The 13,898-nt window shown below is 36.1% G+C and overlaps 1 protein-coding gene across 3 annotated transcripts in view; it reads right to left on the bottom strand.

Moving 5' to 3' along the window:
* Positions 1 to 374: 374 nt before the first annotated feature.
* LOC127662858 (myelin transcription factor 1-like protein) overlaps positions 375 to 13,898 on the bottom strand; it is a 169,038-nt gene continuing 155,514 nt past the window's right edge. For 2 of the 3 annotated variants that reach the window (XM_052154236.1, XM_052154235.1), the window contains exons 17-21: positions 12,683 to 12,774; positions 12,270 to 12,376; positions 12,041 to 12,088; positions 4,903 to 4,965; positions 375 to 2,640 (exon numbers count right to left, since the gene is read on the bottom strand). In XM_052154236.1, coding sequence (XP_052010196.1) covers positions 2,500 to 2,640; positions 4,903 to 4,965; positions 12,041 to 12,088; positions 12,270 to 12,376; positions 12,683 to 12,774 — 451 coding nt within the window. In that variant the 3' untranslated portion in view covers positions 375 to 2,499. The remainder of the gene's footprint in view (positions 2,641 to 4,902; positions 4,966 to 12,040; positions 12,089 to 12,269; positions 12,377 to 12,682; positions 12,775 to 13,898) is intronic. The other variant, XM_052154237.1, reaches the window with a different exon arrangement.

The following is a 13,898-nucleotide window of genomic DNA, read 5'->3' as shown; positions in this document are numbered from 1 at the left end:
TGTTCCTAAAGGCCCCAAACAGGTTTTATGACTGTGTGGTCTCCTATCTGTGCACACGAGGCCCAAAATAACTTTACACAGATAAGCTTAGTGAGCAACACTAAAATGATGTTAACATGCATAATGTTTACATCTTTTGACTATACTTTTGAAACAAAGTGTATTTTAACGTTAACTGACTGGCCCCATTCACTTCCATTGTAATTGCCTTATTGTAACTGTGGTTTTTAAATAAACGAGGGACGAGTCAAAAAAGATTTTCGGTGGTAACCACATTATGCCACAAATTCTGTCAATTAAGCTTTACTTGTATTGAACTCAGAATTTCCCTTTAAAATTTTCACAGAACTTTACTCAAGTATGTGGCAACACAATTTTTCTTTATTCAGAGTACAATGTGTCAACATCTAGCATGACGTATATTGTACAAATTTCACAATGTAAAAATGAAAAAATCACCACAACTTGTGATCTCACACATTTGTAGTAAAATTAAAATGTCAACAAATTCATGCTGTGTCTTACAAAAATAAATCAAACTCCAGTTCTACAGAGAGCTGATAGTTTAAAATCCCGTCATCATTGATGATTCAAACAGATCAACCTCGAAATGAAGAATTTAAGAGAAATAAAATCATAAATTCACAATAATTCAAATGTAAATTCGGAATTCTAATATGTGACATCTTTTCCTTGTATCTCGGGTAATTAGTCACAGATATCTTCTTTTTTTTTTTTTTATATGATGCACCAACAGTATATGAGCAGCATGTTTGTGCTTAAAATCCAATTTCCATTGTACCGATGATGATAATTTATTCAAAAATGATCCAAGCTATTTCTCTATTGAAAGCATTACTATATTGGAAAAAATTGCAGCCCTGATGCTGTGCACTAATGATGATGGAGCCCTAAAATAGGACAAATTAATACAATGAAAACAAGCACCTTTGCATTAGCTCTCAAAAAGCTATTAACAAGGTGGCTACAGCTAATAGTACAATGGAAATGAAGGGTGCATACTGTAATCCACAACACCCCCAAATTCTACTGTCCGATCCCATTTTCTGTTTTCTTTTTTTCTTATCCACTTAAAACTCATCATTTTGATTGAGGACTCTTTGATGATTTATACAGTGATTAGACATAAAGTGCTGCTGGGGATTATTCTTCAATGATATAGAACATATGAACTAGCGTCATTATTTCATAAGTCACAATATATTTTTTGGAAAGATGTTGTCATCATTTCTAATTGAATTCCCTGTGATCTCTCCTCAAAACTGCGGAATGTCTGTCATTACACCTTCCAAACGAGTGCCAAAGGGACACTTGGAGGTTGCACTTCAACCAAAGGTCAGATAAATCTCTTGGACAAGTGCAAAAAGTCATCTGGCACAAAAGTGGGGACAAAAACCCTGTAGGTCCCGTTTTCATTGTCTATATATTCTTTGCAAAAGCCTTCTTCTTCAGGTTCCATACAAACATCAGAACATGGACACAATGTGTCCCAAATAAGATGAAACTCATTGTCTGTCTCTAAACTCAATGTCCATGTTTCCCTTCTTTTAAAACCTTTGTATTAAAAGATTTATATAAAGATCAATAATTTACATATAGTAAAAAGATTCTGTAGCGTCCACTGTTTACAAACATGAAATTGCATATACCCAAACTGTTGTCCACCACATAGATTGCATGTCTTTTTATACACACGTTTAAGTCATATATTGCTGAGACCTATATTTTTACTTTTTCCAAGAAAACAAAACAAAGACCTTGATGCAATTCAATGACAATGCATTTCTAACAAAAATAGTCATTTTCTGTGTGACTTTTTTTTTAAAGAAATGTTCATGGCTAAATAACAGGATCTCCATCATCTATTTTCTGTGTATTAATGTTTCAAATAAACATTCATATAGAGTCAATTTTAGTTTTTAACATCAACTTTAACAACAAATGTCCACACCCTATTTGATATTAACAATAAAAAAAAACCTCCATACATTTCATAAACTGTGCACAGAAGGCCTTTCAGTCATTTTTTAAAACTTTTTCTTTTATTTATTTATTATTCTTTTTTTATAAAGTAGCTAAGTAGAGATTTTTAACTCTTTGTTTGTCACTCAGCAAGCATAAAAAAGCAAGAATGCAGAATATTCGGTAGTGGTTGCATTACTGTTCAGAAATATACAGTACACTAAAAGGTGCATGAATGAGCAGCAAGAGCGATGACTTCACATATGAAAACGTACAAAATGTGGATGTTTTCAAAAACTATTCGGCAGATCATTCTTTTTTTGTTTTGTTAAAGCAAGGCCAGAAAAATAAATACAAATTCAAATCATGTTAAGTCAGCATAACACGTTTTAAAAGAATATACAGTATGTTGTTCACTGTTTGACAAACTACAACAGCAAAGCATGAGGCATCCCATATGATTTATTCTGGAAGTGTCTTTTGTCCCCTGTATTCCTTCGTTTAAGAAAAGCGCCCCTAGACTGGAATGCCTTGCACTGCTTGTTTGATGTTCTCCAGCAGGGCCTTGTTCTCTGGACTCGGGTACTGCTCTTGATTTGTGTACATGTCTGTTAGCGTGCTCACATATGCGTCAAAGTTCTGTTCACTAATTGGGTCCTGTGAAACAGAGAGAAAATAAGGTGATGACAAAACATATGAATCAGACTCATGCACCATTCAAAATTAAATGAAATTCTTGAATTTGAATTGAGGTAGCAAACAGGATGCAGAACTGTAAAGGCATCGATATACTTCCACCAAAATCGAAGAACGTATGTGTGATATCATTTAGGACAAAATCTGACGTTTATGAGTTTGTTTTGGAGGTTCAAAACCATTTGCCACTGCAAACTCTCAGGAAAACTGCTTACCGGCTGCTAAACACCTTCATACTGACATGGTTCCACTTCATCTGTAGGTGTGACCTGGTACTCCACATACATCGAGACTGACAGATCCCATTATGTTCTTCATTCAGTTAAGATCATGAACACACCGAGCTGGTTCAGACGCACCTACATCTGTACGATCGTTTGCGTAGAGGCATTTTCCAAGACCATGGAAAATGGTCTGTATATATATTTTTTTAATTAGTCTACAAAAGTAATCAAATCTACTTAAATACTCTTCAGTGCCTATTCACGCTGTTGTTTGATATGCCGTATCATACTGTACTGTATATGTGCTGTCTGCTGCCGAAAGCCGTTCACACATTTACATTACAGATATGTGTCTAATCATCATTCTTTTCTCTGTATTCTGTTCATTTAGGCCTGCCTGGAACCCTGTTTTACACAGATTTTTGCAATAGTATGAATGCAGAATGTAAACATTACAAATGATCTACTGCATATATGACTTTAAATGACAATCAAGCAATTAATCAAGCTTCTTTTACTAATCTTGTGTGAATTCTACTCTTAGAATGAGACATGACGTCATTGATAACACATTTTTATGCCATATTATTTGAGGTTTTACATGCAGTCTTGTGCGTCCTCATATTGAAATGACCGGTGTCTGAATGTTCATAAACAGTATACCGTTGCTCGACTGTTTCAAACTTCTTTTTAGCTCTGAGCGAAGAACGAAGAAGAACTTTGCTGTAAGTATATCTGAGCCTTAATTTAAATTTGCATGTAAGGAAGTAGAATTAAAATGGAGTGAACTTCAAAGGAAGTCATATAATTGCTGTAAATTTGTATTTTTTTCAGTATAAATTACTCATAAAAATTTTACCATACACACAATTAGGGGTATTTCCAGAATCAATAGGTTATATTAATTATCAACATTTGAAACCTATTTCATGTACGTTTATACTGTATATATCATTATATTTAATAAAATAACTTATGGAACAGTGGAAGAACATATCAGAATGCTCAAGTTTAGCATAAATGTCAATATATATTTTTTTAATAATCTGAAAACAATGCTGTGGACATTTTGTGGTAATATATAGCAAAATTAAAATCGAATAGTTTAGATGGTTGTATAAATAATATTGACAGGACTGAATTTAATAGCATATTTTGACTAAATGAATGACGTAATGATCAGTGTTAGATTACTTCTGAAATGTAATCTGATTACAAATTACACAACTGAAATTGTAATCAGTAACGTCATATTTTTGATTAAGCTTTTTAGGTAATTTGATTTTATTAATTTGGTACTAATTTAAAATTATTTATTTAATGCTTTGATGTAAATCTAATTTTAAGTGTATTCATTACCAAAGATTCTTTGAATCTTTTATTTCTATAAACTGGTTGGAATGTAACTGATGTGTAATCATTTAAAAATAAAATGTAATCTAATTACAAGTACTTGATGTTTGTAATCTGATTATGTAATCCATATTACATGTAGTCAATTTCTACCCGACACTGGTAATGATTTATATTTTGCACAAAACATATATAACTGTTGAATTTCTTGGAATTCCAATTAAAAATCCTGTGACCAATTCATTGCAAAATCAGATTCATGAACTAAAAGTTAGCATGAATTCTGAATTTTGCCCAACTCTTGTATGAATCTTGAGCTACAAAATTTTTTTAACAGCTTTTGAGACATCTCAAGCTATCAAAATGTATTAAATCTTATGCTAAAATGAAATGGCTGGGCTTGGTAATGTAACTTATAGCTACTTACTCTGAAGGGAATTGTACTTATCATGCAAAGGGAAATATTGATGAAAATGGATGTAGGACTAAAGTTGAACAAATTATTGTAGAATATTGGTACAATCAAAATTTGTTTTCAATTTACTCATACTGGATATTCAAAGTGTGGCGTACTGTTGGTACAAAGTTGTTTGGGAACATGTATGAGAACAGAAAGGAAGTGTTAAACTGAAAATAAATGTCTTACTCTCTGGTGCAACTGTAAACAGCTGTTGTTTCTAATCGGAGGTTCTTTGTGAAGTGATGATTTCTAGAGAAGAATCAAACATATATTAGCTTCTACAACATGCTCAATACATTGCAAAGACTTTGGGTGATACATTTTTCAATGTATCACCCAACCTACGGAAACAATCACATTCTGGTAGTTCAACCATTAAATCAGAACAATTCATCACTGCCAATGTGATGGTTTAATTTAACCAATGCCACAGTTACATTTTTCATTTTGCTTTTAGTTTGTTAAATATTTCATTTATTTTACTTAATGTTTCTTTAGATTTTCATCACCCTTTTGTACAAATACAGTCTCAGATGTGCAGTCTCTAAAAATGAAATCTAGTGTGGCTTGAACACATTAATATATTGTATAATAGAACATACAGGAAGCAATAGACACGTAATGTACCAATTAATGCTTAAAATATGCTAATTATACTTTATATACATTACTTAAATGTTATTAACTGCATTTCAGAACTTATATTTAACACTCTAGATATCAAGATCACTCAAGCTACTGTCTCATCCTCAGGAATTGGTGTCTTTTTTGTCCCAATAACTTTCTGATCAAATTAACAAGATACTAATCTTTATTTTTAAGCATTTGTTTTTTCATTAGAATATCAGTTTCTAAATTGGAATTTGCATGTCCCCAATTTGTATCACTCCATTTTACATTTGAAGCAGCTAAAAGAGGGCTTGGATAAGATAGACAATTGTCAATTCCCAGGCAAATACAAGATCTAATGTTACCAATTTACAATGTATCATCACGTGGCCTCTAAAGATGTGTGAGATCACTGCATCGGCAGTGGCAAGGATGGACACCAAAGCCAACAGTTACATCAGGAAGTGCCTGGGCTTGCTGTGTTGTAATTTAGACGTAGTATTGTTTGGAAGAAATGCCTTACAACCACCATTAAAGTCCATCACCCTGGGTTACAAGCAGGAGAAGGCCAAGCTATTCGTAGAACTAAGGGAATCATCATACCAGTCAGTTAGGGCTCTGGTTCTGGTCAGAACCTCTAAAAAAACTGAAGAATGCTATGGTAGTTTTAGGGGTAAATAAGAGGGAAGAGGAAGGATATGTGATTCGAGCAGTAGGCCAGCAGCAGCAAGGGTGCTGGACAGTATGGGAAGGTGCATCTAATAGAATTTTAGGATGGGCTGACCTGTGGAAGATACACCAAGCCAGGCTACATTTTCTAATAAAATCCACCAAGCCCTGGAAATTTGTGGTATGGTAAAGAGGAGAGTTCTCCCCTCTGCGAGCCCCCAAGAACAAATCTGCAGCACATGTTGGCTGGGTGCAAGACCGACTTGGCACAAGGATGGTACAGGTAGTGGCATGATCAGGTTCTGCAAAAGCTGGCATGGATGGAGGTCTGCCACTTACTCTGTGGAGGGTGGGTATCGGGGGTTTATTGGAGCATCAGTGCAGCACCTGTTGAAAGATATCGTGTCTTTGGATCAATGTTGAAGAAGTCTCTGAAGAAAATGGCAGAGGAAGCCAAAAAGGGAGCTTCTGGCTATGGTTATTAAGGAAGGATAAAAAGTGGAGTGTGTAGAAGTAAGAAAGTAGGAATAGGGAACAACTGTGATATGTGGTGAGGTAGCATGTGGAAGAGGAAAGGGGTGGGGAGGAATTATTTCTGCCGACATACTCGGTCCTCCGGGTTTCTGAAGAGGGATTGAGTGGGGGAGCGAAACCAGGTCAAACTAGGCATTGGAGGGCCGGCTGACGCAGTCTCGCGGCTCGCCTGTCACGTCACTCTCCAATTAATCTGTTGGAGGATTGGTTTAAGGATAGGCACTGGACGAGTGGTAGGTGGCAGGTAGGGATTGATAGCTTGTGTGTTTTCTAACAGAGAAGAGGCCTTGAACGTAGGGTAGGTCTGTGTACTGAACCCTGGTTGTATGGTATGTCTAGACGGGAAAGGATGAATGTTTTGATGGGAAAGCAAGAATGAGAGGCAATCGAAAGGATCCGGTGTCCAGTTGCTGGTGGTGGCAGAAAGACATCCCTGATTGCTGCCCTACCACCAAGAGATGTTCTGGGATTAATGGGGCAAAACATCTGTGATAGGTGGCTCCAGGCTGATGACCCTGCAGCTGGACAACTGAAGGCACCGGCAGAGGTGTGGCAGGTAGCAATACCCAGCAGGTTTAGACAGTTACATGTGAATATGTGTAATGGGTTATACTTCCACTTAAATGTTGCTTTTATTGAAATGAACAGGCCAGGGTTTTCAGTTTCACTTGATAAAAACTACATGGTTGTTATGTCCTGCATGTATTTTTGTGTGGTGTGCACAGTCTAAACTGAGCAGTACGAGGACTTTTCCTAAACTTGCCACCTGAACACAGAGAAAAAAATTGGACTAGATTCATGAGTCTAGGTGGTTTTATCAAATAGACCCTAGTTCATAATCTTTGGGTCGAAACTGACCGATAGGAAATGAATGGATAAGAGTACTTTTCAAATACCAATCAATAAATCAGATACAATGCAAAACATACTGTACACACATATACATGAAGGGGTGAGACTATAACACAACCTCAATGCAGAACACATGCATACACACACACAAAGAAATTCATGGGTGAGATTATAACAGCAATTTCTTTAAATTTTGTCAAATAAAAATCAATCAGCCACAACACAGGACACACACGTACGTGTTAGTGCGGCTATCCTTATGAGGACTCTCCACAGACATGATGATTTTTATACTTTACGAACTATAGATTCTATCCCCTACCCCTAAACCTAATCCTCACAGAAAACTTTCTGCATTTTGACATTTTCAAAAACATAATTTAGTATGATTTGTAAGCTGTTTTCCTCACGGGGACCGACAAAATGTCCCCACAATGTCAAAAATTTTGGGTTTTACTATCCTTATGGGGAAATTCTTTTTTTAAGTGGGGACACTAGAAATGTCCTCATAAACCACATTTATAGCATAATACCCTTGTAATTACCAGTTTTTAACCTAAAAAGATTTCCTCATAAACCACCTAAAACTGCCCCCACACACACACACACACACACACTTTTCAAAGTCTTAGTCTGACCCCCAAGTTTCTGCACACCATGGTCAGGTTTGACCATCAGCATTTTGTGACATCATAACAAAATCTCACCCTAATAAATGTGTAAATATATATCCAATGCATAACTTGAGATATTTTCTATAAATTAAGATTGTTACAACTTTGTCTTACAGGGATCAGCCAATGCATAGAGCACTGAAGCCATCTACTGGCCATAGTTGTCATTTCATGTAATGACTATTTATTCCAGCAGATGTCACCAGAGACCCCCAATGCATGACATATTTAAATGTTTTGAATCTTTCAATTTACTGACATAAATGTTTTTATTGAAGTGAGGAGAACATTATATGTGTTAATTTTATATGAACTTGAATGCAGTAATTGAGTAATGCAGAGGTAAATAAGGTAAAAAATACCATAAAATCCAAAAAGTAATGCATAACTTTAGTGAAGATAGTGTTATTACATTTCTTACAAAAATAAATAAATTGCGGGTTCAACATTTGGGGCTCTATTTTTTTTTAGTGCAAAAAGTGCAGTGCTACATGCAACAACTGTGCGCTACATCTTATCCCATTTTCATGAGAGCGCTAATTCTAAGTGCAATTTTTGTGCCAGCACAAAGCACAAGTGTGGGTGTGTTTGCTCTTTCTGTGGGTGTATGTGTGGATGTACTGGATGTTAATGAAGTGGCACAAAGAGCAATTTGCTATTTTCCTGAGAAATACCGTAATTTCCGGACTATAAGCCGCAACTTTTTTCTCACGCTTTGAACCTCGCGGCTTATACAATGACGCGGCTAATATATGGATTTTTCTTGCTTTCAAATGTTATATATATATATATATATATATATATATATATATATATATATATATATATATATATATATATATAAAAAAAACATTCTGTGACGTGCTCAATTTTTTGGCGCGTGAAGCTTTCATTAGACCAATGAAATTGCCGAACGGGTTAAGGTCAAAACAACTTTTTTGTTTACTGTTTAGATTAAATCGAACGCGCTCAAACTTCCCATCATTCTGATTACGGTAGTAATTTTGTCACCCTCACCATGGCAAAGACATGGAGAAACGCATATGATTCTGCTTTCAAGTTGAAGGCGATTGATCTGGCTGTTGCACGGGAGCTTGGTCTTAATGAGTCGATGATAAGACACTGGAAACAGCAGCGTGAGGAATTGACTCAAAAAGTGCAAAAAGACAACTAAATCTGAGGCTATTCAACTCCGACACCGAAGGAGATGACTTCAGTGGTTTCAGTAAACAGGACGAGGAAGATAGTGACCAATGACTTTCTTGGTAGGCTACTGTTTACTGCAAATGTTTTATTACAAGCCGTGTGTGGCAGCGGGGGCGTGGTCAAGCGCCCGTCCGGGAGAGAAAAGCTGTAAGGGCGCTTACACCTGCGCTAAATTATGTCTAACACCGGTGTCTAATTTCATGTGCCCTGCTTCACATGTCCTTCTTGGGAAAACTGTCACACGGGCACCAGTGTGACAGTTTTCAGCAGGGCACTTGACGTTCCAGGTAAGGCTTTTAATGGCCACAGCAATGTTTACAATCAATTTTATAAAGTTTCTCAATTCTTCTATGCGCCAACACTAGACTGAAGTGTGTCACTCTCTCAGCTCTGTTGCTGCTGCCTTTTTATGCCGCTCTCCCCATGCTTACTGAAATTAGACACCGGTGTTAGACATAATTTAGCTCAGGTGTAAGCGCCCTTACCGTTTTCTCTCCCGGACGGGCGCTTGACCACGCCCGCTGCCACACCGTGTTTCGTTAAAGCCTATTTATTTTTGTTACAAGCCGTGTTTCGTTAAAGCCTGAGTAAAGTTCATTTGTTTCAATGTACCGGTAGGCACCTGCGGCTTATAGACAGGTGCGGCTTATTTATGTTCAAAATAATATTTTATTTAAAAATCAGTGGGTGCGGCTTATATTCGGGTGCGCTCAATAGTCCGGAAATTACGGTAGTTCACTATGCTAAGACGTTCCAGGAGCACCTCTATTCTCAGCGCAAAGTTTAAACCACTATCACAGATCCAATAGAGAAGTTGGAGCGTAGGGGTGGCCAGCAGATGAGCTTGGTTTGTGATTTGTTTACATTAGGTAGTGAGAGAATGCCTTTGTCATTTTATTTTCATTTGCTTTTAATGATTTATATTAAGTTATTTTTGTTTATTATTTTGGCCTTTGGTCACCCTATAGCCATTGCTCTACTTATTTCTATTTAAAATAATACATTCAAAACTATTCTCAGTAACCCTTTGTCATCTTCCATTGGTCTAACGGCTGGGGCGGCAATCCACCAAAAACCTCTTATTGTGCCCTTATCCGCTAGATGGTGCGTAATAACGGTAGATATTTATAAAGCATTAGTTTATAGTTAATTGATCATTTATAAATCGTTCCTAAATTATTTATATATTAATAGGCTACATACAAAGTAGATGTTACTCTTATCTATTTACTGTAGCAAACTATTTCTAATTGTTTAATAAGTTAATATAATGTTTTTTTTTTATCCGTACTAAACATCTTACAAAGATGGCCATGACATAACCATCTCAACTTTTCAGAGTAATGTATCATTAATTAATGTTTAATTAGGCATATAGAGTTCTCACTTGAATTTGTCCACAAAAATATGTAGCAGTTAATCAGTGCTTTTTTATAACCTTTATTAAGCATTACTTGCTTGCATTAATAGATGTCCAAGTCATTGCATAATAAATTTATATATAATTTACTTATGACTTTTTAATGTTTTCATAAACACATCTTTTCCACTGGTAACTTTAACTGAGATATTCAGTAAGATTAAAAAGTTGTTTACTAAGGATAAAAAGTAAAAAACCTTAAACTGTTTATATATGAATGTATTAAATATTAAGGTAATACTTCACAATAAGGTTCCATATGTTAACATCAGTTAATGCAGTAGGTATCATGAACATACAATTAACAATATATATATTTTTACAGAATTTATTAATCTTTGATAATGTTTACAATACAATTGTTCATTGTTAGTTCATGTTAGTTCACAGTGCATTAACTCATGTTAACAAATACAACTTTTGAATAAAAAAAGGTATTAGTATATGTTGAAATTGACATTAAAATTAAGATTTATAAATGTTGTAAAAAATATTGTTCATTGTTAGTTCATGTTAACTAATGGAAATTTTATGTGAAGTGTTAACAAAATAAATAAACAGTTTGCTTCAGAAAATGAATTACGTACTATGTGTATATACTATATTAATGCATTAACAATGTAGGAATAGTGATTTATAAATGCTGAATGAACTATAAACTAATGTTTACAAATACTTTATACCATGTAATTATTATAAAATGCCAGCAGTGTTTTTTTTTTTTTCCTAAAATTCTTTATGCAATTTCTGAATAATGCAAAATGTGTCTTTGTACCTGAATTCAACCCTGCTACAGTCAACATTATTCTCCTGTGTGACATTTTCACCTAAAATGATTTCCTCCCAGATAATGGTTTGATCTATCTGTATACATATTTAAGAGAGTTAGGTACAAACTGTTATCTGATGTCATTCTTTTGTATTCATTAATTTATCACTTTGTGCAGTGTAAAAAAGAGAACACAAAATAAGTATGATGGAGGAAAGCTGTTTTGTAGCCATTAATTACGACAGCCTTGCTTATTTGCAGTATACATTTTTTGTTGGCAATTAACTGATGCTTTAAGTTGTGATCTTCTCCTGACTCTGTATCTCCTGAATCAATATTTAAGTCCTTTTTAACTTTAAATTATCTTCCCTGTCCAGTAGGTGGCGATATGCTGGAAGAATGCGAATTGCCAAAAGCAAAAGAAGAAGAATGTGAAAGTGGAGATTTATAGTAAAAAGGACTTAAATATTGATCTGTTTGGGATGTGGCCCTTACCATTTGAGGAAGCTAGATATTAGCTAAAGTGTTTATTAGTGAATGGCTGATGCTGGCCAGCTCATGTAGCAAAGATTCATTTTGTTTTTCAATCACCTTGTTTTCTTCTTCTAGTGACTTAAGATTCGTCTCCATTGTGGTGATCTGTAGGACAAAAATGTGCAGATGCGTTAACGCTATTGCGATAAGATCGTAGTTGAAGGGTCAATGTGACAAATCCTGTCAAGATCATGTCTGGCTCATATTTTACCCCAAAATCCATGTTATTTTTCAACTATTCTCTATATAAAAATGAAAAATTTGTACATTCCATAAATGGCCTCACCTGTGTTCTAAGTTTGATCATATCCGCCTCCACCTGTGAATTTGATTCATTTAATTCTTTAATGTCTTCATCCAGCTGTTTAATATCTGTATCACTGTCAAAACCTGCTGGAGGAAAAAAAAAATTCAGACAAATTTTACAACACATTTACCACTAAAAAAATCAAATACATACCTGCATACTAAAAACTCCCCTGCATTCTACCGCTAGCTTACTATCACATTTTGCCCACATGTGTGTGCATAAATCTATTCCCATACAATAAAATACTTGGATCCATTCCACTTATGTATGACAGGCATCACTGCAGGCACATATAGAGCCCCATGAACAGCACATCTCACATGTGAATTTCTGAATGAACGTGTCTGTAAGTATGACTGCTTTTGCTCTAGTGAGATTCAGATTTTTACCGTTGCTAGTTGGTTGATTTATGGTGAGCATCTCCACTGCTGACAGTCTGGCTTTCTTCATCGCTGCAGTCGCACGCGGACAGCCAGACAGACTGTACAAAAAAAGGACAAAGAGTATGGACAACAGTTAACTTTTTAGTTGTCCAAAATGAGACATATGAATGTGCCTGCCACATCACCGCCAGAGGGCGCTCTCACCTCAATAGTGACTGGACTTTTTTACTATGAGTAGAATGGCATTTTGCCATCCCACTCTTCTTAATTCTTCATTATGCAGCAGTATGTGTAGGTACTGTGCACCGTATGCATGGAATGCAAGGGTGAAATACTGAATTTGCCAAAACAAGACATGCAATATACTACTGAGTACATAAGAGTAGTATGGTTAGGGTGACCAGATTCCTGCTTATGGAAAACGGGACAGCCCCCTCTCAGCAAAAATTAAATTGACGTATCCTTACCAAGGCGCAGATCAATGGGAGTGTAGGGTGCATCTGCATCTGTAACTGTTGTCAACTTGTACTTTTCACTGGCTGCAATTCTTCTCAGTGTGCTCTTGTCTTTCAAGAGTTTATCGTAAAATGCAGAGCAGTCCGGTCCAAAATGTACGAAAAGCATTGAAGTCAAGATTTATCCGGTGTCCATGCTGCGTTCATTAATGAGAACACACGCTCCACAGATGCAGATGTCCCAGACAGGCATAAAACAAACTCCACGACCTTGGTTAAGACTCCGAAGTTGATGGTCTTGCTCTCCAGCTCACGAAAAACATCTGCCTATCTCTCAGACATGGCTGTCTTGTTCATGTTCCACTCAGTGATGCGACGAGTGTTTTTCGCAGAAGCCCACTTATCAAAATCGTGGTTTCGTCAATCAAACTGAGAGCGGGGATTCTGGAGTAGAAGTGTTGGAGGCTGCTCTGAATGTTTCTCAGTAGGCCAACTCAAGTTGTTCTGTGTTCTCAAATGAGCAGCTCCAATTTTGGAGGTAATCCACCAATGCTGAATACAATTTCTCACTGCACAAAATAAATAATCTGCTCACATGTCACCAGCTTCAACCAGGGCATCCAACTCCTTTTTAATGTCAGAGGGTATGAATGATTGATCCAGCATGGCCTGCAAGACTTTTCCCAGGTCATGAATGTGCAAAGCTACTTCAGTGGCTGATAAGTGGTCTTGCTCTTCTATCTCCAGTGCACGGTGAAAAGTGGCTG

Source organism: Xyrauchen texanus, chromosome 22 (assembly GCF_025860055.1).
Source record: "Xyrauchen texanus isolate HMW12.3.18 chromosome 22, RBS_HiC_50CHRs, whole genome shotgun sequence".
In the NCBI taxonomy this organism is placed as follows: domain Eukaryota; kingdom Metazoa; phylum Chordata; class Actinopteri; order Cypriniformes; family Catostomidae; genus Xyrauchen; species Xyrauchen texanus.
The sequence above is the reverse complement of the archived record's forward strand: the minus strand, read 5'-3'. Positions and strand labels throughout refer to the sequence as shown.